This window comes from Echeneis naucrates, chromosome 12 (assembly GCF_900963305.1).
Source record: "Echeneis naucrates chromosome 12, fEcheNa1.1, whole genome shotgun sequence".
Taxonomy (NCBI): domain Eukaryota; kingdom Metazoa; phylum Chordata; class Actinopteri; order Carangiformes; family Echeneidae; genus Echeneis; species Echeneis naucrates.
In genome coordinates this window covers 4702168-4727366 of record NC_042522.1, presented here as the reverse complement: position 1 = coordinate 4727366, position 25199 = coordinate 4702168, and the positions used below count along the sequence as shown (strand labels likewise).

The 25199-nt window shown below is 40.8% G+C and overlaps 1 protein-coding gene across 3 annotated transcripts in view; it reads left to right on the top strand.

The window, feature by feature from the left end:
* Nucleotides 1–25199, top strand: part of exd3 (exonuclease 3'-5' domain containing 3) — a 34668-nt gene that overhangs the window by 3142 nt on the left and 6327 nt on the right. For 2 of the 3 annotated variants that reach the window (XM_029515573.1, XM_029515572.1), the window contains exons 3-19: nucleotides 1085–1149; nucleotides 2075–2236; nucleotides 2520–2705; nucleotides 2824–2877; nucleotides 3003–3142; nucleotides 3239–3345; nucleotides 3426–3499; nucleotides 3998–4036; nucleotides 4157–4323; nucleotides 4655–4808; nucleotides 4992–5190; nucleotides 5270–5379; nucleotides 5919–6102; nucleotides 6263–6435; nucleotides 7154–7372; nucleotides 7471–7524; nucleotides 7646–7777. In XM_029515573.1, the coding sequence (XP_029371433.1) occupies nucleotides 1085–1149; nucleotides 2075–2236; nucleotides 2520–2705; nucleotides 2824–2877; nucleotides 3003–3142; nucleotides 3239–3345; nucleotides 3426–3499; nucleotides 3998–4036; nucleotides 4157–4323; nucleotides 4655–4808; nucleotides 4992–5190; nucleotides 5270–5379; nucleotides 5919–6102; nucleotides 6263–6435; nucleotides 7154–7372; nucleotides 7471–7524; nucleotides 7646–7777 (2219 nt within the window). Of the gene's footprint in view, nucleotides 1–1084; nucleotides 1150–2074; nucleotides 2237–2519; nucleotides 2706–2823; nucleotides 2878–3002; nucleotides 3143–3238; nucleotides 3346–3425; nucleotides 3500–3997; nucleotides 4037–4156; nucleotides 4324–4654; nucleotides 4809–4991; nucleotides 5191–5269; nucleotides 5380–5918; nucleotides 6103–6262; nucleotides 6436–7153; nucleotides 7373–7470; nucleotides 7525–7645; nucleotides 7778–8134; nucleotides 8312–25199 lie in introns of those variants that run through there. The other variant, XM_029515574.1, reaches the window with a different exon arrangement.

Sequence of the window (25199 nt, the reverse complement as noted above, 5' to 3'; positions counted from 1 at the left end):
GGATAAGTACAGGAAAAGATTCTCTGGCAGGCAAAGTTCATTTTTACAGAACAAAAAGAAAAATTGAAGAAGATTAAAAACTTGGAGAGGTACACTAAAGAAAGAGGCCAGCTTAGAGAGAGGGAGAGACCTTTTGGTCTGCTTTCCCAGGCTATGCATCAGGAAGGCATGTATTTTTTACACCATGACCACCGCATAGCCCTTTCCTGGGAAATCCGAGACAAAATCGAGAGAGGCTGCTGCAGGGAGGGAGAGGAGAACAGGAAAGCTAGCCCTGGGAAGGAGGGAGATTGGGGGGGGCAGGTACTGAGGAGCCCACACAGCACGAGCAACAGAAAAACCTGAAGCTATTGGGAAGGCTCAGTGGAAAACACAAAGGCAGTTAGACACAAAACAGGAAACACACATGCACATCTTTTGTTTTTTCCAACCCATTTTACCCACTGTGGCCTTCTAAAAAATTGGGTTGGCTTCTCTTGAGCATTTTGGTTGCAGATTCAGCTGGAATGCAGAGCTAATGCTGGGTTCCTCCACTATCCAACCAGCCTCAGCTGATAATCCCATGTTATGGCTACTCTGTTGTGCCTGTTAAAGAAATAATATTTGAAATTATGGCTATTCAGCTATGCCTGAGTTAACAAAGTATTGCCAGTATATTGCATTAACATGACTAGATCTTAAGAGGAAGGGCAAATCAGCATTGAGACTTTCCGATTTGTTACTTTCGCTTGCACCAGGTTTATATTCCATTGTCCATTAAATCAGAAAGCTGTTTGGAGGAGTTTGAAACCATCAATTTTGCTAATAAAACAGGAAATTGACTGGAAATGTAAATTACAGGAAAGTATTTCTTTTCATTATTGGCAGAAGCATTTTTCAGAACTCAAGCTTAACTGTTGTATTTAATGACCCAGTGGCAGGTTTAACTTACTCATATCAGATTTCTTTACCATTAGACCCCAAAGTCTCAAAAACTAACGTACTGAAGAGGCCCATGAGTGTGATTCCTTGACAGGTTGACAGAGGTCAAAGGTCTAAGTGAAACCCCACCTCTTCTATGTGTGTGTGTTGTGTGATCCCCTAGGTCTTGACCCTGACGTGTTGAGAGACCAACTCTTCGAGGTATGGAACCGGAAAGATATGCAAACGGTGAGAGTCACTTTCACAACGTGTTAGCTCCACATATGTAAAATTGAGTGTGTGTGTGTGTTTACAAAGGTAGAAGCATGGAGCCTTTGTGTCTGCCTAAAGATACATTTGCACAGGAAGGAATGAAACAGACAGAGAGCCTGGTTAGAGACATGTTTAAATGAAGCTCACCAGTGTGTGTGACTACAAGAGTTTGTTAATGAGGAAACCAGAGTGTCTGTCAGTAGGCAGGAAGGAATTTGCATTGCACTGAATGAATTTGAGATCTGTGTGAGGAGGATATTGAGTGGATGACATCTGTTTTGCAAATTAAGATTATAGCGCAAGGCATTCTCACACAGATATTATTTTCTTATGTCGGAAGTTTACCGTTTTCATTCTTAATCTGAGATTTCAAATGTGTCACAACTGTGTGTCTGCAGGGCTTAGAGAGGGAAGTTAGGTGTTCCTCTTCATGTGAATTGCCCTGAGGCTGGTCTAAAAATTTGTGTGCCAGTTGGCTAATTATACAAACCACTGTGATGCATCTGGAGATGATGATTTAGAAAAAATGTACAATACAATATCTACTGCAAAATTTTCACTCTCATCTAACAGTTAACATTAATAAATATTGTTTGTGTACTCCAAAAGTAGTAACTCATTTATTTTCTGAGAAATTCACAAACTAGTTGTATGGAAATGGTAGCAAACATCCACTCTGTGTTTCAAAACTACATTTGTGTTTTGGACCCAAATGTGTAGAGATTCCCTTTAACGTGCTCTGCAAAGTCTGATTGGTATACTTTTCAGTAAATACTCTGTAGCACTCTGTAGCTAGATGCCAGAACATGCAAGATTAAAAAAATGAGCAAGCTATAATGTTTTATCCATTCAACCTTTCCTCTAATACTTTCCCATTCTCTTTTTCTGTATCTCCACGCAGCTACATTTGGTAGCCCTCCAGGGATTCTCAAAGCTGTCTGAGCCTCTGGAGGCCTTACTCACTGTCCTGGAGAGCTGTATAGGCAAACAGAAGGGTCGAAGCCACACCCTCGGCTATCAGATCCTCGTGGAATTCAAGTTGTGGATGAAGGAGCATCCTCAGGTAGACCAGCTTCATCAATGAAACCTGTAAAAAGATATGCTGAAGAGACATAGTTTGAGTTTCTTCAGGTCTGTACTTTCAGGCAGTACTACTGTATCACTAAGGACACCATAACAGTATGATTAGACCCAATGGTTTCAGTGTTGCCTGCTGAGTGATCTGTATCAGAGACAATGATTCCCTAATGGCCTAGTCATTTCTTTTTTAATATCCTTTCTTTTGCCACAATATAAACCAATCTCTCTCTTTTTTTTTCTTTTCTTTTTTTTTTCACTCCCACCAGGTGACAATGAGTTCACTCTCAGAACAGCAAGCGCTGAAGCTCCAGCGTCGTGCTCTGAGCTTGCTAACAGATGCCCATCCCACTATTTTAGACAGCCTCATCAATATCTATCACCTGAGCTCCATGGATCCAGCCATACTCCGACTGCATATTATGAATTTGCAGACATGTTGCTACTACAAAGAGGTCAATGTGAATTTTGATGTTGACAGTTTTTTTATGGCATTTTACTAAAAGATGTAAAAACTCAAATAAATGAAGACGCATGACTGCAAGACAACTTTTTACTCTCTAATGTTCACAGGCAGCAGTGCTCTGCATCAAAATGAAGCTGCAGAAGGAAGTGATTATGGAGCAGGTGAGATCAATATTTTAATCTGATATTTCCATGTAAAGGTGATTCATCTTTATTAGCAGTGAATACATAAGATTATGTCTTGAGATGTGAAATTTCTAAACTCCGTTCTACAATTTTCTCTGCAGATATGTATACCGTTAATCTTGCAGGATAAGTTGTCTTTGGCAGAGTCCTTTGTCACAGGCCACAATCAACTAGAACAACAACTCGTCACACTGCTGGACTCCTGGTGCCACCCCAGCTTCAGTCTAGAGGAGATAATCAAGTATGGAGCATTTGTGAATATATGAGAACCTTCAATGGACATGCAGAGACCAATGTGCTCCTGTGAAAATCTGCATGATTGTGTGTGATTTTGCAGACAGTTCCCTCACATCTCACTGTCCAAACACTGCATGAACCAGATTCAGCCAAAATTGCTCATCAAACACATCTTACGGCTCGTGGAGAAATTCAACATTGATAAGGGTTTGTAACAAGATGGAGAACAGTTTTTTCATGCGCTTATCTAAGGCAGCAATAATTGTGATTCCCTGTTTTTGACACAGGTCTGTGTCCAAATGCTCTTCACAACAGGAGACTGAGCTCATTGCGTTATCTCATGTACAAGAGGTTTGTGGAGGTAAAGGAAGCTAACCCCTAACCCTAATTCCCCACACTGATTTAATTTTATGTAGTTGTACATAATTAACACAATTGAACCAAAGGTATTAGTAGATCAGCTGATTTCTTGGTAGTCTTGCTTTTTAGCAAATTCCAAAACCATATTAAAAACAAACTTCAGTGTTCCTTCCTTTTATTTGAAAGAAACTTATCAAATTAACATTTTTGTCACTGCACCACATTTACAGTTTATATGGTTGCCTGCCTTACTTAAATAGTGTTACTATTCTGTAAATAAAGTAAATCTGTTGAAATTAGACCTTTGAATTTATATAAAACTGTGATCATGGGAGAAATTTCTTGTGTATATATATAATGTAGGTGAAAGAGGAGCAGGGACATCGTAAGTCTTAATAAAGTAATTTGGAACTCAACAAATGCCGTTCTGATCACTTCAATCTAGAAGTTTTATTTCAGTATTAAAAATACTGACAATATTTATATCTCATAATTTTAGAAAGGCATGACGGAGGAGAACTGGAGTGACCATGTACAGGTAAGTAGTTCTTATACATGTATATAAACATGGCACTGTGTGGATAAACTACTTAAACAATGGTCTAAATAAGATGTCCAGGATGATTATATTCTAATTGCCTTTTTTATTTATGTATAGTATGTAGTGGCAGATGACCTTGAGCTGCAGTTATGTTTGGTGGAGATGCTGGTGAAGTACAGTAGTCTCCAGAAAGCTGCTCAGTGGTCACTGAGATACAAGATTCCCAGAAATCAGCTTCCGTATCGGGTATGGAAAACTCAGCAGAGTCTACCACCTGATCTGCAGTAAGTAGGCTAAAATATACGTAAGCATATCATCTTACACAACTTGTGGTATGCACAGCCTGTAATTGTTTATATAAAGAAGCATACTTTAAGCCATAACATTTTGTGCCGCAATTGCAACATTAGGCTGAATTTTGTTCACACCATTATCACAGCACTTCATTGTGTTTCAAAATTGCTGATTTACACCTCATACTGCTCAACTCTTCCTACTAGTGTGTATTTTAAACAAACATCTTGAAGTAAATTATATCTGTTGGATTGTTCTGCTGAAGTCATTATTTGCTCTCAGAGTGACCGTTAATACCGTACAACTCTTAACTCTGCTCAGGGAGATAGGTTTAAGTGGTTCGCCACAAACTGCAGAGTGGGTGCCATCTCCATCTCACTGTCAGAAGTTCTACCAGGTGCCACTCACCAGAGGCAAAGTTCACTTTGTGGACACAGCAGAAGCTCTCCAGAGATGTCAAAAGATTGTGTTGAAGGTACCCAATTGTTAATGCCACAGACAATAAAATACCTGCCCCAATTTTATGATTTTTCACCCGTTTTGTTCATGGACTGGGAGAGACTTGGGGTAATTCGTGAAAGTATCAATGGTTAACCTGTTTTGCCTTTTTGCACAGAGAAATACTGACTTGTACACTCTTGTTGATCTGTTTTATTAGGAAGGGGGCATAGTAGGAGTTGATATGGAGTGGCAGCCTACATTTGGTTGCATCTCAACTCAGCAAGTTGCTCTGATACAGCTTGCAGTTTCTGACCAGGTTTTCTTATTAGATCTCTGTGCAAATGGATTCTGCCAACATCCAGACACTGTAAGCTTCATCAGAAGCTTTTTTTCTGATAGAAATGTCCTCAAACTGGGTAAGCTACAATCTTGCTAAAGGTTGAGTCTAGTTATTTGAGGCTTTTCTGTTAATTCTATTCTATTATCTAAATTTAGGTTACGGTATGACTGGCGATCTCAAATCACTCGTGGTCACCTGGCACCAGTTTATAGAAGAACCATTGAAGATGCAGGGTGTGCTTGATCTACTTAGTGTACACCAAAAGGTAACATTATTTTTGTCTGGTGTTTGTTGATTAATGTTTCCTGAAAATTAGGCTCTGATTTATTGCATTTGGTTTATAAAAAAAAAAAACAAAAAACACTTTACCATGGTCAGTGTTGTTGACCGCTTCTACAAGCCACTGTGTGTCATGCAACAAAGGACAGACCAGAGGTTGTAACTAATTTGTTGTTTGTAGTGAATGCTGTTCTTGCCTATATTTGGATGCTATTAATTTGTCTAGTATTTTGCATGAACTATGTGTAGCTCAAGTCACAGTCTCTGAGGGTGACAGGAATATGGAAATGGCAACACGAGACAGTAACTGATGAGGTTTATTCACTATTAGTTTCAATTTGCTGCATGTTGAACAATATGAGTAATGCACATTATATTTTGGAGAAGGAATCACAAGGCAGGCCATAAAAAGGGAGGGACTTTTGCTGGATGCATTCCCTGGAGCTTTGCATTGTGACAAATTCCAGACTATTTGAATGAGTACATTTTGGCCGTTAGTTCAAATGTCTGTGATGTTGTCTATAGATACAGAGTAGTAAAGTCGACAGGACTCAAAATGGACCAAAAGAGGTGCTGGTGGGAGAGAGCTCTGCAGAGAAAGGACTCAGTCTGCTGGTACAACAGGTCCTGGGAAAGCCCCTGGACAAGACAGAACAGATGTCCAACTGGGAGAAACGTCCACTCCGCCTCAGCCAAATTAGATATGCAGGTAAAATATTACGCATGCAGTGACACAATGACAAGGAGACAGATGGTAGCTATTTTTTTCACTATAAAATATCAAAGATTGTGAATGACAAACAGCAAACAAATCAATTCACCCCCTCCGTCTTTTGCTCCTTTTTTTTTTCTCTCATCTCTTCTTCTAGTGGCAGATGCCTATTGTTTGTTGGATGTGTACTCTGTCCTCTCCAGCAAAACAGCATACTTTGGGCTGCCAGACGACCTTCACAGCATAATTTCAAGCCAGTCAGAGAAGCGTGGAGAGAAGAAGCAGAAGGAGAAACAGGCTAAGCAGAAGATTCCCACCCTTGGCCAAGAGGTCAGGGGTCAAGTAGCATTTTTTTTCCATTGATATCAACAGAGTTCATTTATTTTTGTGAGGATGCCAGGAACATACATGTCAGCATATGTGGTAGTGAAATACTGTGCTCCACAGATCAGACTACAGTCCACATTTTAAAAGATGTAACATTATACACAAGACTCATATGTGTGACATAAAAGCATGGCAAGAGAGCGGCATTAAAAACAGAAGATGTAGATGTTGTCCAGGGAAACTTAATTTTTTCCCCTCTACTTTTTCTGGATAGTTGTCAGACAGATGTTTTAGCAATGAACTGGAATCAGTAGAAGAAACATTTATCTGTGAGAGACTAAAATGAAGATGCCACGATCCAAGAACTATATAACAACATATATATATATTCCAGTGAAGGGATTGTTTTAAATTTGGGTCCTTTTCTACAGGCTGTAAATGTCAATTATAAAGAACTTTTTTAAAATTTGAAAGTTATTGTTTGTTAAGGATGCAGTAACCTTGATTCTTATGAATGAATGCAGAAAAAAAGAACCTTGGTTTGAACATCCAGCCTACAGGGAGAGATAATGTGCTTGTAACACAGAGGCTCTTTGACCTCCAGGGGTGCAGTTGTATAGCTCACCCTGTGCTTTGACCGTGCTGCACAATGGTGCTAGTGAAAAGAAAATCCCCCTGTGGGCATCAGTTAAGTATCACATTATTGCCTCTGTCCATTTAGGAATTTCAGGGGGCTGAAAGGGTCAGTCCTCCTCACTCTGACACAGAGAACAGCATGCTGTGTGGCAAGAAGCCCTCAGAAGACAACGACCCTCTGCCTCCCCAGCAGTTGCGGGTTGTGTGTGACAACATGCTACAGGGGCTTGGGAGGTACCTGCGCTGTTTGGGAGTTGATGTGGTCATGTTGGAGAACACTGATGATCACAGAGTAGCAGCAAAAGTGAGTTAATGGTCTGGTCTGAGGGCATACAGAGACAATAAATCCATATGATTGTGATATTACATTTTGTATCTGTTTTAATTTGTGTTGTGTATCAGTTGGCACAGGCTGAAGACCGAGTCATACTCACATGTGGACAACCCTTCCAAAGTGTAAGTAGCAAGGAATGTAAGGTCAGGAGCCTATCTTGTGTGTAGAAACTAATGACACATTTCACATGTGTTCCTTGTCTTCTCGTATACTCTCATTGCTTCTGTCCTCCTGTATTTCCAGTTGCGTTCCCAAGTGGCTGAAGGTCGCTGTCTGTCCCTGGACTGTTCAGAAAAGGCCAGAGATCAGGCTATTCGAGTCCTTAAACACTTCAATGTCCAACCAACTCCTTGTGATATATTCAGCCGCTGCCAGGTAGGAAAGTTCAAGCTGGTTCTGAATGTATTTTTAAAATTAACCCTGTATAATCTCTGAATCATCTTAGATCAGTTTATCTTCCTCCTAAAATGGTATCAGTGATTTTCATTCTTTGCACACATGAAAAAATTAATCACAGTGTCGTTCGTGCATCCATCAATCCATTTTATCCATGGATGGGATCCTGAGGGTGAAAGACCTGATATTGGGTGAGGTCAGGGAATACCCTAGAGAGATCAATTAAATCCAAAGTCAAAATGTTCACAAATACTGAAAACAGTCCCACTGTAATACAATTAAGGGCTTGTGTCAGGTGGGTGTGTTATTGAATGAATGACCTGCGGCTCCTTGCAGGGGAGGGTGGACATCTAGGTATTTTTATGACTCCAGGGCGCTCTCCTCTCGAAGGCAGTCCTTTGTCTTCCTTGTGTTATGCTGAAAGTGGTTACGTTCGCACCAGTCCACAAAGTGAATGAGGACTTTGGAAGATCATTGGGGCCAACCTGCCCTCCATCCAGGACCTTTACGGGTCCAGAGTTAGGAACCAGGCAAGTACTATCGCTGCAGACCGCTCACACCCTGGACACAAACTGTTCAGGCTACTTCCCTCTGGTAGGCACTACAGAGCTCTGTTTACTGAAACCACCAAATTTAAACACAGTTTCTTCCCCCAGATCTCCCCATAAGACCAATGGACAACCTCTTGAACACTTGCACATTACTGCACTATTGTACATTGTACATTACATGATTATATATTTCCTTTTATTTATTACATTTTTTATTTTTGTCTTTCCTTTGTCCAAGTTTGAAACACCAGAGTCAAATTCCTCGTATGTTTACACATACCTAGCAATGAAACTATTTCTGATCTCTGAGTCTGATAACCTTCCTCCTCTTGTTCGTCCCACTCTGACACACCCCACAATGTCTGTGTTGTTGGAGAACTTCTGCAGGTGACAGCTCCAGGAGCTGTAGCTTAAGGCTAATGTGTATGTGGTGAAGAGAAAGCGAGAGACTGCTGTACTGTCTAGCAACAGTGCTTCAGAGCACCTTATAAGACACACAGTCCTGAAGCCTTACACACTGTGGTGAGAAAGAGGAAAAAGTTTGAGTTCCTGTATCAGTGAGAATTAGAAGCACCATAAATGCTGGGGAAATATTTCTGTGGTTATGAATCACTGCTGAACTTCTTAATTCCCTGAATTGTGAGAGCAAAGCTTGTGGTGTGTTGTGTAATCCAGAATGAAATGGGAAGAAATTAATATATAATAAAAGGAACTGGAGAAAAGAACTCTATTGTACTTGGTTGTTTGGAGTGGGGCAGACAAAGTTTAGAGCGTCAACATACCAAACTTTCTTTTCATGTGGTATGCCACTTCTGATTTGGGGAAGAAGTTGAAGCTAGTTCAGAAGGTGAAGCCACACTCATTTGATTTAGTTTTCCTAACCTGCATAATCTGGAACCAAAGTCTTGCATAAGGCCTGGGACTTTTTCCCAGTGTTGTTAGGGGGAGATAATGTCTGAGTTCTCACTTCTGTAGGATTGCATCTTGGGGTCTTTTCCAGAAGTGAGGTTAAGATGCAATGAGAGATTGTCAAGAAGATTGGCAGTATTATGTGCTGTACTGGATTGTAATAGTGATAGCGACCAAAAAAGGAGATAGCAGATATAATGGCAAAAATTGGCTAATTTTTACTTCAAGCTCGTTAGTTATCCTTTAGCAGACCTGGTTTCCTCTCCGTGGAGATATTCTGGGCATGTCCAACTGGCAGGACACCTGAGATCCTTGAGGGATTGCATATCCAATCTGGCCCAGGAGTGCCTCAGGACCCTCAGAAAGGACGCCTGGGTTATGTTGCTTAGTTTGTCATCCAAAATTGGAATTGTACAAATGTCTTTAAACAGGAAGGTATGGATAAAAGAATGAGGACGAAGGTATAGGAAAATGGAACCTGATAAATTTCCCTGGTGTTTATATATATATATATATATATATAGATGTGTTTCACTAGCCAATTTTGGATTTTCGATACTTGCCCTGCACATATCTCCGTGGGTGGCTGTGTAGAGAAATCTGTGTTTGTGTTTGTCAGCAGTGGTGGTCACTGGAAGAGTGGTGTCTCTCTAGGACAGTTTCTAAACTTGGGTGTTCTGGTGGTTTCTTGGGAGGCACCAATGGGTGCATTTGTGTCAAGCATAGTATGTTGAAAACCTGGACCACCTTGATGCTACCTCCAGTCTTAATGATATCATGATGCCACACAGACAAAACATGAAGGAATCCCCCCCCCCCCCCCCCCCCCACCCGAAAAAAAAGAAAAGAAAAGAAAGCAACAGCCTGGAATGGTCAGTAACCAAATGGTCACTCACCTACCTTCCCAATTTATTGGTTACTGCTCACCCCCAAAATAGGAAGTGACTTTAATGTATTATCATCAATTTAAGACCAAATGTGAGCTCTAAAATCATACTAGTACAATCTCTGCCTCAGATCTTTCCCAACACTAGACTTGACAGAACTTTTATCTTAGGATGTGGATAATTTATTTACAACCTCTACCAGAGCATGACCATCTGTTTAAAACAGGATGAAAAGAAATGACAATTAACTGAAAAGACCCTGCCTATTCCTTTTCATTATTCCTCAAAGAATTCTGGAATCATATATATTAAATGTTATTATCTTAAAGTGTGTTTTATACAAATTTCCAATAAAACAACTAGGGTTGCCTTGAGGAATTATGCAAATTAAAGCAATATGCAATTCACAATAGCACTTATCTAAATATTATATGAATTATTTAGATTTATATTCTAGAATTTTACTCAAATGTTGAAACTACAATACCATTTAATGTGAAATTAAGATGGACATGATTTGTGTGTGTATAGGGGTGAGTCTCACAGAGTTTTACCCTTGGGGCTGCTCCACAGGCTACCCGGGTGAAGTTAATCCCATTGTTAACTGATTGTAGAGCTCTGTGATTGGAAATGGATTGGCTAGCTTCTCTCCCTTTGCCTTTCCCTCCCTCTCTTACACAACTGATGAATTTCATGAGGGAAAGGAAGTAAACAAGAAAAAAAGAGGGAGAAATTAACTAAAGACTACATTTTTGTGTAATGATTGTGCAGGTAAAGGGTTAATGTTTGTCTTTGTATATCAATAGGCCACACAGATTTCAGAGACATGGGAATGTGTATCTACCATGGAGACCCTAAGAGTGAAGGAGAGATCTATGTCTGCCCTGTGATTTAACTCGCAACACTAAGTCCATAAATAGTAAAGAAACATTAATTATTTCAAAGAAGAACTTACCAGTTAATTGTCAAGTCTTTAAATTATTAGGCAAAATGTTGATATTCATCCATATTACTATATCAAGATGAAGAGAAGATGTGATGTGTTATAACATTTGGCTTGGTCATTAATCCTTAAATTTCATCTCTGTGGATTCCAGCAACAGGCAGGGCAAGAGGGTGGAGTGGTGATTGGGCCATCACCGTTTCCGTACTCAGCTATCCTATCCTCACTAATAATGCCTGGTCCGTCTATACTTTCCATCCCAACATACTTCCGTTGCACAGTTCCATCAGATGTCCCATAGTGGCCTTTTATAGACATGTTGAGATTGCAGAGATTGCTTGAGAGATAGACATGAAACGAACAAAGTGCGCACAACCGCCCATAGAGCAATGCAGAGTCTACACCCAAAACTGTCACACACATTCAACACCCTCATGCACACATACAAAGTCACCTAAGCAGCTTTTTATATGAGCACAACTTGAGAGCACAGCAAGTGTTTCACAGAAGCACACATACTCTGCCGTAGACATTAGTGAAGTAGAAACGCTGGTTCCCACGCACCAGACCACTGTGGAAGTGAAAACAAGAGCAACAGGAACTGCCACACCGTGAGAGGGAGGGGTGGGAGAGATGGGGGGGTAAGGGAGAGGAAAAGGGGAGGAAGGAAGGGAAAGAAGTGAGAACAGAGGTGATGGGAGGGAGGTAGAAAAAAAAAAAGAAGAAAAGGAACAGCAGCAAAACAAAAAAGAGCCAGTGTATCAGAGATTTGGTGAATGATATAGATAATATGGCTTAGTTTAGATAGCATTAATGGGAGGGAGGGGTGCAAGTGGGATGAGTGCATGTTGAGTGAGAGGAAGAGAGAGCGTCTGTGAAAGGTGGCTTTGAAGGAATGGGGGAGGAGGAAGGCAAGATGATAGAAAGACTTGTCTATCCTTTGATCTACAAAGAGAGCCGTGGGCTGCGAAACAGGAGGAATGTGAGAGGTTGAAACACGTTTAAAGTTACTCTTGACTGGTGATGTGTGAATGCATGTGTGTATATTTGTCCACTTGTGAGTGTATGATTGATCATGTCATTGTCAGGACATGCATAAGTGTTCAAATTTAGCAGGTGATACTTGATCTCACATCAATTGTCATTGAGACTCATCTTTACACTTCCACTTGGCGCATTATAGCTCCAAATATATACAGCGCCGCTTTTTGGTTGCACGTAGTCTTTGTAATTGTCATTCATTCATTGTTTATGTACTGTAGCTTCATCTAAATTCTCTGTGCAGATAGCGTTCTTCATGCATGGTGACAAAACAAGGGTCAAATTTGTATGTCCCGCCTATTTTCCCACTCTCCCTGCCCTCTCCGGAGACTAGAGGGGAGTGACAGCAAGAGATGGGGGGGGGGGGTGCATTCCATAGGCACGCCAAGACATTCCAAGGGAAACCATCCCAAATATTTCCCACTGTGTGTAGCGAGGGCTGCACTCCTCCTGTTACTCTCCAACACACACACACACACACACACACACACACACACACACAATTTGAGACAGTGCTAAAAGTGAACACACACACACACACAGAAAGTGGTGCTCACAATCTCTCTCTCTGGCATACACACATGTGGATAGTTAATGGATGTAGCTATGAGGTATGGCCATCATGTATGTTTGACTTTGTGTCTGACAGGTGCAATTTGCTGTCTGTCTGTCCGTCTTCTCTCTGTTTGTTCGGGAGCCAGATCAGAAAAAAAGCTTTTGTAGTTCTTGGGGCACTCCAGTGTGCAAGTTTATGAATGAGAGTGCAAGTAATACATAACTACAAACATTAAGCCTTGAAGAAGGGTGTGATGTTCTCTGGTGAGGAGTCATTCATGAGTAAACTATTCCTCTGTGCTTAGCTGAAAAACAAGCCATTCCTAAGGAAGTCATTGTTGAACAAAGGTTCATAGTCTTGTGATGAGTAAAGACATTTGTGTTGTACATTTATGATATGGACAATAGATGTATTGGTTTTGAGTATTGGATAGATAATATGTAAATAAATGTCAGGACTAGGGGATGTAATTGAAATTTCTAAGAATTTTAATATTTTCTTATTTACTGGATGTGCATTATAATATAGCAGATGATAACAGATGTCAAAGCAGTGTCCTCCACTCTTTTGGGACCCTCATGTGCAAAAGAAAAAAAATCATAGTAAATTAGTTTTCATAGCTTGAGTAAAGAATTTTGTAGAATTCGATCATAAGGTCATAGTATCAGAATAATTATTTCAGCTATTGACTGGTTATTACAACACATTTGCTGTATTAATATTTTCATTGCAGTATTATTCACGTACACTACCAGTCAAATGTTTGGAAACACTTTCCCATTCAAATGAACAGGAAAGTGTTAAGCTAGAAGAGTATAAATATTCATGATATTCACATTTGAGCTGCAGTAGATGTGAAAAATAGCTAGTGTTGTGTTGTATCACAGTTGTGGTCCAGTGTCTGACAAATAGGATTTTTTCACCCCATAAAAAGTGTGAAAATCCCTCAGAGAACCAGCAGCTTTGCGGGCAGTAACCTGTGGGATGTGTCAGCAGTGTCCCTGAGTCATTCTTAAGAAGATTCTCATGGCTGGCTCTGCAGACACAATAGCAGACACACACACACACACACACACACACACACACAAACGGATAGATAAGGAAGAAGATGAGCCATCACTCACCAAGCATCTGCCCAATAAAAAAAAAATCATGCCTGCTCTCTTTTCCCACAGTCAAGTTGGCCCCAGGGATAGCAGAGCAATGCAATGATACCTGTGTGTGCGGGTACATGCATGATATGAATCTGTGTGTGCGCACATGCGCACAAATGTATAGTTGCTCAAATGATGCTGAGCTTTAGGACTTGAGGGACTGGATGAATTGTTTACGGCTTGTTAGGACATTTAATAAGTATTCAAAATCTGTTGAGCTGCTTTTTGCAGTTTTTGTGTGATACTTATTTTGTAAAAGTGGCATCGATCACACAGTGCAGGTGCTGCTGTGTTGTGACAACTACCTATTTTTCTATTTGTGTTTGAAGATCAAGACATTCATTTGTTCGGATCAACAGGCATATGCCTTCCAGTCATGACTCTTATACCGCTGCACAGCAGTCTGGAACCTCACTCAGAAATAAACGTGTGAGCAAACGCCTGCACTGTGAAAACTGCATATTGAAGCATGTCAAGTCATCTCTTTGTTTGTTTGCCAACCACCCACAGCAAACCCTCAAAAACTGATACAGCAAAGTCACCTTTGTGGGAAAGATTTCAACATTTTTTTTATTTTTTTTTTGCCCACAACATTGTAGATGTGGTCTGATGTCTCTCTTGTCCCATTGCTCACTGCTTTTTGTTACTCTTCTCTCCGTTTTCTTGGTCCATATACAAACCATCATGTTTGTTCCATTAAACACACATGCCCCCCCCCACCCAAGAAGTAGCTGAAGAAGCTATGATTTAAAACAAACTTGCCATCTGCCTGATATGTAGAGAACTTGATTTGCCTAATTATCATGTATGCATTAGACATGCGCAATGACACAATTATATGCAAGCATACCGGACAAAGTATCCCGTTATTGTTTCACAATTTCTCAACTTTGATTCACCTTCTGTAATACTCCCCTTCCAATTTGTACCCTGTGTTGTTTTTTTCTTTGGATGTTTCTCTCTATTTGTTCCTCCTTTTCACCCTCTGCGTGGCCCTCTCACTCTCCATCGCCAACTCCATCTTCCTGTTCTCACCCAGCCTCCCTACTCTGCTCCACTCCCAGTCTCACTCTCCGTTTCAGATTAGCCAAAGCGAGGAATCCGGTGCAGCCGGCAGCTGGAATGTCCTGTTTGTCTTGTGCTGTGTGTTTCTGTCTGTGTCTGTGTGTCTGTGTCTGTGCCTGTGTGTGTGCATGAAGTTGGTGAGGCTGGTGCTGCTTTTTGATGTGTTCCATTGTCTGAGAGCCAAGCTGCTTCCTGCTCCTGCTTTACCCCAGAAGCATGAGAGGAGGAAAAAGAGAATGGAGAGACATTGCAAGAGAAGCATTACAGTGACAGGTTGATATGGAAGGAGGGAAACATGAACGGGGAATAAGAAGAGGTGAATAGCAAGAAATTGGGGGGAGATGGGTACAAGGAGAAAGAAATGGCAGGAAGTGATGGAAGCGGGAAGAGAGAGTTAGAGAGAGAGGAAGAGAGGTGAGAAGGAAGGAGGGAGAGCTTCAATAGGGCTTTTCCTCCAAACACCAATACAATGAAGTAGTGCGTAATTTCCCATGTCCCCCACACCCACACACACACAAACACTTTCTCATAGGTTGCATAGCTTTATTCATTTATTTGCCCTTTTTGCATAATTTGGCCTTACATTTTCCTCATGTTGACGATCTGTCGCTGTGATCTACATGTAGTCTGACTCTGCAGATAGTACAGGCAATACAAATATGACAATGAGAAAGTATTACAGGGGGAGGATAAGCAAAACAAGCATGATAAAGATATGTGAGGAAATGCACAGGGGAGGGGATGTCTGAACAGTGAGAAATGAAACACTATTGCAAACTAAGAAAATGTATGTGGAGAGAAAATTCTTCTAAATTATTTCTATGTATATGCATTTAGTGTATATACTACATGTTCCTGTGAAAATGTGAATGTGCATAAATCATTCAACATGTGTTTTTGTGTATGCAATTTGCTAGCTGGTGGAGGGCTTTTGACAGGGCAGAGCAGAGCATTCCTGCTGGGTGGTGATGTCATGAGAACTAGCTCTCCGCTTGCAGACAGACAGCCCTGTTTATGTTCCCCTCCAGAGGAGAAACCACACTGTGTGTCTGAGTGTGCATGTGTGTGTGTGTGTCTCTCGCACTCTGTCTGACTGCATTATTGGCTCATGGGGGAGGTGGGGAAGCCGAGAGGCACTCGAGAGGGTCTACTTTCCTCTGCCGCTCAGGGAGAGGGAACCACTTACTTATGCCTTCCTCTCAAACACGCACAGAAAGAGGAAGTTTCTCATGTTTTGCAGAGCACAGTAGCTACGCAGCCAGACTTTGCTGCTTTGAGTGATTGCCCTCTGCTTCTAAATAATCTCCTAAGGGAGGCAGAATTCTTTGCAGTATAAAAACAATGCTTGGGTCAGCTAATAACAACAGTACCACACAGAAAGCAGATATGTAGCTATTAAAAATGCATTGTTGTTCATTTTGCTGGAGAACTGGAAGATTGATGCATTTGGAACTTAGATACATGAAACCAATTTCAAAAGTAGGTCAAATATTTTATTTTATTTATTTATTTATTTATTTTTTCAAAAACATTTTTAATTATTGGCTTTAACAATTTATGTGCCCATCCAAAGATTTACTTTTAGATTATTCACGAATGTTTTCTTCCCTCAATAAAATGGAAATCAAATGGCCAAGTTTACAAAAATGTTGTGAGAACCAGTCTGAACAATTGTGTTTTCCTCTCCCAGATACTGCAGGTATGTCTTTGTGTCTGTGGTCATGGTATAATGGTTTCCCTTGCAAAAGTGAAATGTGATCTTCGGTCTTTGCAGCTTAGTGAATCATACATCATTCTCCCACACTAAATGCGTAGTGCAACACAGCAGTGCGCCTGAGCTCATTCTGCCTCTGCTGCACACAGCTTGGATGATAAAGAACTCTAGTTAGCCATGTTAATACCTTCCATGAGAAATACAGAGGTTAAGTGTTGTTACAACTATGTGCTTTATGAGTTTGTTAACTTTTTCACATGCAATCATGCTTTTGAGGCAGCTACACAAGGGACACTTGAAATGATCTTGAAGTTGAGGTACAACCTCGTAAGTTTTAGCTAATAAAAAGAGTGCCAAATCCATTTTGGTGAAGCGAATTGCCTCCAGTTGTAATGGAGCCAGTCTTTTGTTCATCTAGTTACTTGTGTGGTGTTGAATTGTTCCTATGTTTCAGACACCAGCATAAGCTCTGCTAAACATTTAACAGTTCTACAATATTTGAGAAGAAGAGTTACTTGGTCCAAGGAAGGTTTTACTTAAAATAACATTACATCCCTGATGACATGAAGGCATTCTAGGAAGTGAATCATCATATCTATCTCTCCTGTGTTTTTCTAATGTTGGGTTACTGACTACATAATTTCAGATACTTTTCAGCTTATGATGGTTGTCTCGCTACATGATGAATGTGTGTGGTCTGTTGTCTGTGCTTAGAGTCACACAGTATTGAAATGCTGTGGTTGTATGTGTTTTCCTGCCTCCTGTTTATAGTTATGGTCCTGTAGATTAAAAAGAAATTCTCTGTCTGAGTTTTTTGTTGTTTTTTTTTTCCCCAAAATAGTGGTTGTCAACTTCTCATTTGCAAATGTAAAAATTGATGACAGAGTAGAACATCAAAAACTCAGGTACTGATCTTGGTCCACACGAACCAGAGCAGGTTTTAGTTGTAGCCATGAATAAACAAATGATTTACACCTTCAGTGTAATAAGAATGGGGTTAATGCAGCTGATAAGACCAACAAGACTGGAAAACACTGGCCTATATATCTTAATACTAATAACCCCGTCCATTTGTTTAGCCTGAGTTGTGTTTTCATTTTCATCACCCCTGTGTATGTGCATGCTGTGTGTGTGTGCAGTTTCCACGAATGAGTTGTGTCAACAATTAGATTTAAACCTCATGGAGACAGAAATAATAGATGGTAACCCCCCACATAGTCTGTGGTTTGTGAACTCCATTTTTGTGTGTACATGCATGCATGCATTTTGTTTTCTGAAACTTCTCTGATATTTTGCTATTTTTTCTTCGTAGTCTAAAAGTGTGAACAGCATCATTTCAACCGTGTTTTTGCAGTGTATGTGGCGTGTACATTCTTTAGATGCCTCGTGTGCTTGTCTGCTTGCTAGCTGCCTGTACTTACAAGTGTAGTTCCAGGGAATGTGAGACAAGCTCAGCCTTAAAACCTTAACCTATATCTTGCACTGCTATCAGGAGGTTAGAAGTCTGTTTGCTTTGGGAGCTCCAGGCTTGGCGGGCGCACACACACATCTCCTCTGTTTTGTTCTCTCCTTCTCATCTGCTACCCACAGAGTAAGATTAAAGTGAAAGTTGTTGCAGGGTGGCAATGGTCACAAACACCCCTGACTCCACCCTCAGGCAAGCAAAGAGGTAGAAAACTGGAAAGGTCATGCTGCTTGGCCTGGGAAAGGCCTGAAAGAACAAAGGGGAGGGGCAGTGTAGATGGCGAGAGAGGGTAGATGGATCAGTAGGAATTGGACAGAATAGCTCAACAGAGGGATATAAGGAAAATAAATTAGGCTGTTGGTCTGGTCTTGAGGATTGTTACTGACGAATGAGAAAAAGTGACAAAGGAAATCAGACATAAATAGACCGAATTATACACCAACACTAAGTTTGGAGAGGGATACAGGGAGAGAAAATGAGAGGAGAAGGAAAGACTCAGCTAGTAAGAGATAGATATAAATGGAATGGAAAATTAGACCCCAAGTAGGTTTAAAAAAAAAAAAAAAACATGACGAAGCGCAACTTGCATCTTTTCTCATTTCCTCCCCCTCCTCTTTCAGATCAAGGAAAACCAACATCAAATGTTTCTCATACAAATTCCATACCAGCATTTTAAATCGTGATGTGCAGCCTGACAACTGTCTTTAAATGTTTGTGTGCATTATAGCTATGATGTGGTGGAAGGAATCACATATCACAATATGTTTTTTGGTACATTGCTAGACTGTGGTATGTGTGAAGAAATGAACAACTGGTCTCTAAATTCAGTCCCTACAGGTGCAATCGCAATTCAAGTGAACTCCATGATATTTATAGTGGCGTACAATTTTTCAAAATTCTTAGTTATTTTTTAGGTAGGGCATTTCCTGAAATTTTTCAGCAAAAAAATCTGCTTAAAAAACCAAATTATTGTCCAATTTATGAGAAAACCACCTGCAAAATCAAGACTTTTGGATCGGAACAATTGTAGAAAAAATCTATGAGATCTGACTAAATACAAAAAATAAAATGATGATATTAAATGTGTTATTATGTGCTTCGTAATGAGAAGATAAGAATACTTGACTATTTGCATTATTATGCTTTTTTTCTAAATAGTTAAGTTTAATTTTTAATTAAGACCATTGCAGCACTAATTTGATCACTTTCAATTGCATCATCATCACCACTGAAACTTAGAGTAGTCTTTTCAACACTATTCATATGTTTCTGAATACCAACGTTTCCAGTCGTATCATTCCTGAAGTTGTGTAAACTTCAGTCTGAACTCTTCTGTTTGCATGTGAGCGTTTAGAGGTGCAAGGTTGTGGGTGTGTCTGGGTGTGGAATAGTGTAGTATTAGTGTGCAGTTTGGGTGTGGGTGTTTGTGGTTGAGGGTGGTGCCTTTTCATGTGGGACACTGCTATCAAGCAAGTGTATGACTGGTGAAATGTGTATGTGGATCTGTGAGAAGGGGAGCTTTGAGCATGTCCCACCAACTCAAACCAAAGCTGCACACCCATTAATGAATTAATGTAGCAACTCAAGCCACCCAGCGTCCCTCTTTGTTGCCGTTGGAAACCAGAGGTGACTGGCGTGCCTGAGTACCTGTCGGTCTGGATGATCCCATGGACCTCCTCCACAAACACACACACACACACGTATACACATGCACACACACACACAGGCCTCCTTAGACGCAGGGAGCCCTTTCTTTCTTTCTTTTTTTCCCTCCATTTTCCTGCTGTCTATTTTGGTCAACTGGTGGCCCGTTCCCACAGTGCTGCTGTTCCCATGGTTATCGCCGCGGAGATAGCAAGTGGGGGTTGGGGGTGGTGGTGGTGGGCTTGACAGAGAGCCAGAGAGACAGCGTTGCTCTGTTCGATGAGATAGGGGACTCTGTGGCTGTAGAAGAGGCGGGGGTAGGGTGAGGTGGAGTGGAGGGGGGTGAATGAAGGGTATGGGGTTGAGTGTGCGCATATGTGTGTGAGTGCATGTGATGTGTTGCTCCCATGAACATCATAGGTGGCCCGCAAGGATTCAGCCATAATGATTTTAATCATATTTTCAGTGTGCTTAAAATTGTCACTTAAAAACAAAATTTGTGTGTACTGGCAGGTATGTATAGTTGTAGATATGGATTATGCTGCCCTGGAGATATTTTGATTTCGATATAAGGTCAGTATCAGTCTTGGGTGTCAGCATATTCTGCCCTCCGCCATGTGAGACTTCCTTCTGAGGGTAGATGCCACTTCCTAAGATCAAGAACAGAGGTGGGCTACAAAAAGAGAGGTGGCAAAGGAAGTGCTGGGGAAGGGTTGGGGCCGAATGCTGGTTTGGGGTGGGTAAGGGAGGGAGGTGTGCAGGGCTCAGAAAGAGGGACGGATTCAGTTCCCACACTTCTAATTACTGTGTCACTGGAGACTGAAAGGGGACTGCCCCTGGCCCTAGGGAATTTGCTGGGCCCGGTCGCAGAGAGGGAGCAGTGGTGGAGGGAGGGAAGGGGACAGAGGAGAGGAGGGGAGGGAAGGAAGGGTGGAATTAAAGAGGGTGTATGACACAGGAACTCTCTCTATCGTCCTTTCTTTTGGTTTTACCTCTTTACCTATTGCATTCACACTAGAGGTGAACCTTTCACCATGAGTCTCCCCCAGCCTCCTCTGCCCAAATACCCCAACCTCTCACCTCCGACCTGCTTCTCCTTAACCCTCCTTTACCCTCCTCCACCTCAGTTCTCGCTTTCCCTTCAGCCTTTGTTCAAAACCATGTACTGCTTCCTTTTTACCCCCACCTCTTTTTTTTTTTTACCACCCCCCCACCTCACCCCACAGCCCCCTTTTTACCTCACCCTTGACATGAACAAGGCTAACAGAGACACTTTGAAGTGAGTTTGAACTCTCCTTCCCTCTCTCCCTTTCTCTCTCTCGCTTGCTCTCTCTCTCTTTCTCTCTCACACACACACACACACACACACATATAGATGTCTTATCCTGCAGCATTGCTGCCACTTAACCTTAACCCCTCATTTATCTAGCCTTTGCATAACCTCTCCACCATGAGTTGTATGTGCATCCTCTTTGTGTCCTGATAATACCTGTGTATTGTTTGTTTGTAGCTGCAGGAGTTCAGCAGTGCTCTTAGTTTGATAACAGTTTAAAGCAGTTTGTCATTTGTTGTTCTAATAAACTCAAATGTTTGCTGTCCCTTGGTCTCTGTCATGGCTTGTAGATAAGTCCAAAAGCAAATGCAGACATTGGATGCACACTCAGGTCCTACACACACACACACACCCACTGACAAGAACATAATGATGCACAGCCCCCTGTGCTTTAAATCACATTATTTGCTGGTACACCAGCCCGAAGTTAACACTTTATCTGTCAAGAAGCCATGTGGAAGGGTCACTTCCTGTCCTTTCTCTCACAGTTATCTGGAAAAGAACAGATCTGACCAGCAGTAGCAGCCACCACTGTCAATATTTGCAGTCCTGGATGAATCACCCTGCATTACAAAAACATTCCCAGCATGCCTGTTTATGACAAACAAGGAATGAGAAAAATTAGTGAATATGTGAAGATGTGGGCTCAAGGGTGAAATATGCACCTGCAGTGATAAACATTGAGCAAAGGAACCCGCTGGTGGCTCTCCCATGACAGGAGACTCTGCCTGTGTTTGTGTGTGCATGCATGTGTGTCTTTGCACAGATGTAGTTCAGGTTGATGTATTTAGGACGAGTGGGTGGAATTTCTGTTTGGGCTGTGTGGGTGTAGTGACAGTTTGAGAACTGTTAGTGCATGTTGAGGAAAGTTGTAGATGTCGTAACACAGGGTTGAATTGGTGCAGTGAAGGCATGGGAAAAATTTGGACCCCTGGAATCCCGGGGTGTCCCCAACCTGATGTGGCTGAACATTTCTCTCAGCCTTTTCAATAGTTGTGATAATAATCCATAGTAGTATTTTGTTCAATACATAAAACTTGAACTACATATTCATTACTGCTCAGGGTCAAGTTAGGTGTATGCTTAAGCGGGGCTGTTTTTTACAGTGACTGGTTTTGTTCCAGCGTCTTTTACAATACTTACTGTCAAAATGTCAACCTTTCTTCATATGAACAAAGTTGAACAATGCTTAATGTTTAACTGAAGACTTGGCTTAAAAGAAAAGCTTTAGTTGCCATTAAGCTTTTTTCTGTCCAATTAAGTAAACTGTAATACATATTCACTACATACAAAGCTATTTTATAAATCTGGTTGTTTAGTGTTGTCACCAAAAACAGAAGTGTGATTCTGTTGTTTTTAGAACAGTTGCAATTTAACTTTGGTTTCCTCAGAGCATAGATCTCAAAATACTTCAAGTGTTGAAACTATCGATTATTTTCCAATAATGACTTTTCTTTCTCATCATGCCTCTGAGGCAGCTACCGCTGTGGTCGAGGCCTTTTTTTTTTTTTTTTAATATGTCCCTAACTCATTACCACAGCATTTCAGAAATTGCTTGGGGAAATTTCTTCAAATTTGATGCAAATGTTTAAGAGTCAAGGACGGACTAATTATATTTCAGTGGTCAAAGGTGAAAGGTCACGATTGATGTGACCTCTCATCCTTTGTGTTTTCATGAAATTATGAATCAGGAAAACCTGGTGAGAATTGCACAATCTCGCACAATGTCCAATTTTACTCACGGTTGAACTGACAAGCATTTCATGGTCAAAGGTCACTGTCACAAAGACTCAAGGAGTAATAGACTAATTTTGAGACAACTTTACACAAATGTGTACTTGGATTAAATGATAAAGTGATGACATTTAATTTTCCACCACATCACACTGTTCCGCAAAAACACTTGTGGCCATTACTCCATGCTTTAACTCAGGAAGGGGAAGCTGACGATATTTCCTGCAACCTGGTCGGTTGGCAGAAGCGAGCAACTATGAGATGGTAATTCATATCATAATTTCCTATTGCCAAAGGTTATGCCTAAACATTATTTGTTTTACAGCGAGAAAAAGCCAAAAATACCCAAACACAAATGATTGCTTGATTGTGAGCTAATAAATTGGTAGATTAGTTGTGTCTCCTTTGACCAATCTACTCCTCATACAGCAGCCATTGGCCAATATGTTTAGAGGCTCGACATGTGAACACGAATATAACCCAAAATTGACCTTGGAGTGAACTGATACACCTGAAAAACACAATAGGGCAAGTTTTGAATGTGGAACTAATCACACTGTCCCTCACACTTGTTTAGTCTGGTTGTTTTAATTTTAACTAAAAAAAATGCAACATATCAATAGAGGCTGGCTGGTGGTTTAATCCGGCTTTTTATGTTTTTTAGATTAGCTGTTTCTCATCCCTCTTCAAAACCCATTGCCCAGTGAACAGCATTGTCAACGGACCTTTTCAGCATGCTGTTTTCCTGAGCTGTTTGGCTTAGAACGGCCCCAGCTATCTGGCATCTGAAGAGGGAGGAAAAAAATAGTACTTAGAGATTGAGAGAAAAAGAGAGGTTAAAGGTGAGAGACAACCAGAGAAGGAGAGAAGCAGACTGAGGGGAATACTGCAAGGGGGTAGATGGAGCTTCGTGCAAGAGAGTAGACATAGGTTCAACTGGAGAGAGAGAGAGAGAGAGAGAGAGAGAGAGAGAGATGGAGGTTGAGGTTGAAGGTTGAGTGGGTAAAGAAAACAGAATGAACTGACCGTGCCAAGCCGAGGAAAAGCATTAGTGCTATTTGTGTGACGGCTAGACTGTTATCTGCTAGACTCTAGACTATTATCTTCTTCATTACCCCTTTTAATGAGCTCCAATAAAGAGGGACTAAGGGAGCAAACGAGGGAAGGAAGAAAAGGCAGAAATGTTGAGACCAAGAGGAGGGTGAGAAAATGGTCGAAAGAGCAGAAGAAAATTGACTAGAAAGTAACAAAAAGCTTGAGCAAGAAGGAAATAAAATAACGATAAGGGGAAAGAAACTAGCAATGCATGAAATGAGAAATGCTCCTCTTCATATTCTTGGTGGATGAAAAAAAAAAAAAAAAAAAACAACTCAGTGCTGGGACTGATTACCTGGTACAATTTTGACCATGACACATTCATAATAATTCAATAGAAAGCATAGCCATTTTTAATGTAATTTCCCTTAAAAATATCAATATACTGGATGTCATAACTGATATAATGTAATGTCGTAGTTAATTTTTAGTTGTCAAAAATAATAAAAACTATTTTGAAAATAAAAACAATAAATATAAAATCTATTGTGTTATATTGAATTTTGATATTTACACATAATTTCTTCATTTACTTATATAGGTTTCTACTGGGTGATAGGCTTCTTGATAAAAAAAAAATAGAAACAAAAAGAAAGGTTTGAACTTTTAATCTGCTTGTTGGATGTTATTTTTTGATATTGTTGCCAAAAATGTGCTGGTGAATGTGGTGATTGATTTAGTGGCACACAAAAAAATATCCAAACGAGTGAAACAAGTGAAGAAGATATAAAATTAATAAAGTACTTTAATATACATTGGAAACGGGATTTGAAAAAGATGGCTGTTTTAGCTGATTTGCAAATATGTTCTCTGGATTTGTAAAGTCATCTTCATACACACCAATATGCAATCGTTATCTTGCACAGCATAAGAAAATGTTCACTTTCTAGGCATAGCTGTTCCATGGAAAATCTGGGAGGAAATAATGACTTCTCCAATTTGTGCTTCATGCAGGTGAAATGAGTGGGCGCACCATGAGTCAGGGAAGGGAGAGTGTTTGAGAGAGAGAGAGAGTGTGAGTTGCATGTGAATTTTTACGTCCTCTACATGCCTTTGCAGCATGTGTGAGTGCATATGTTTGTACGTTTGTGTGAGTGAGATGAGTCAGAGGAAGGCGTGTGTGATGTCAAGCCCAAACAGGCTCTGCTGTGATCCAAGTTCAGGCTGCTGTCAGGTGGTGGTGGTTAGTTAACAGGCCTGGTAATTACCTGACTGTTGCGCTGAGACACTGGCCAGACCCTCAGCATACTGTGGGAAAGTACATTTAGTAGGTCACCGCAGTGTTTCCCTCATGGTCCTATTGCAACAGA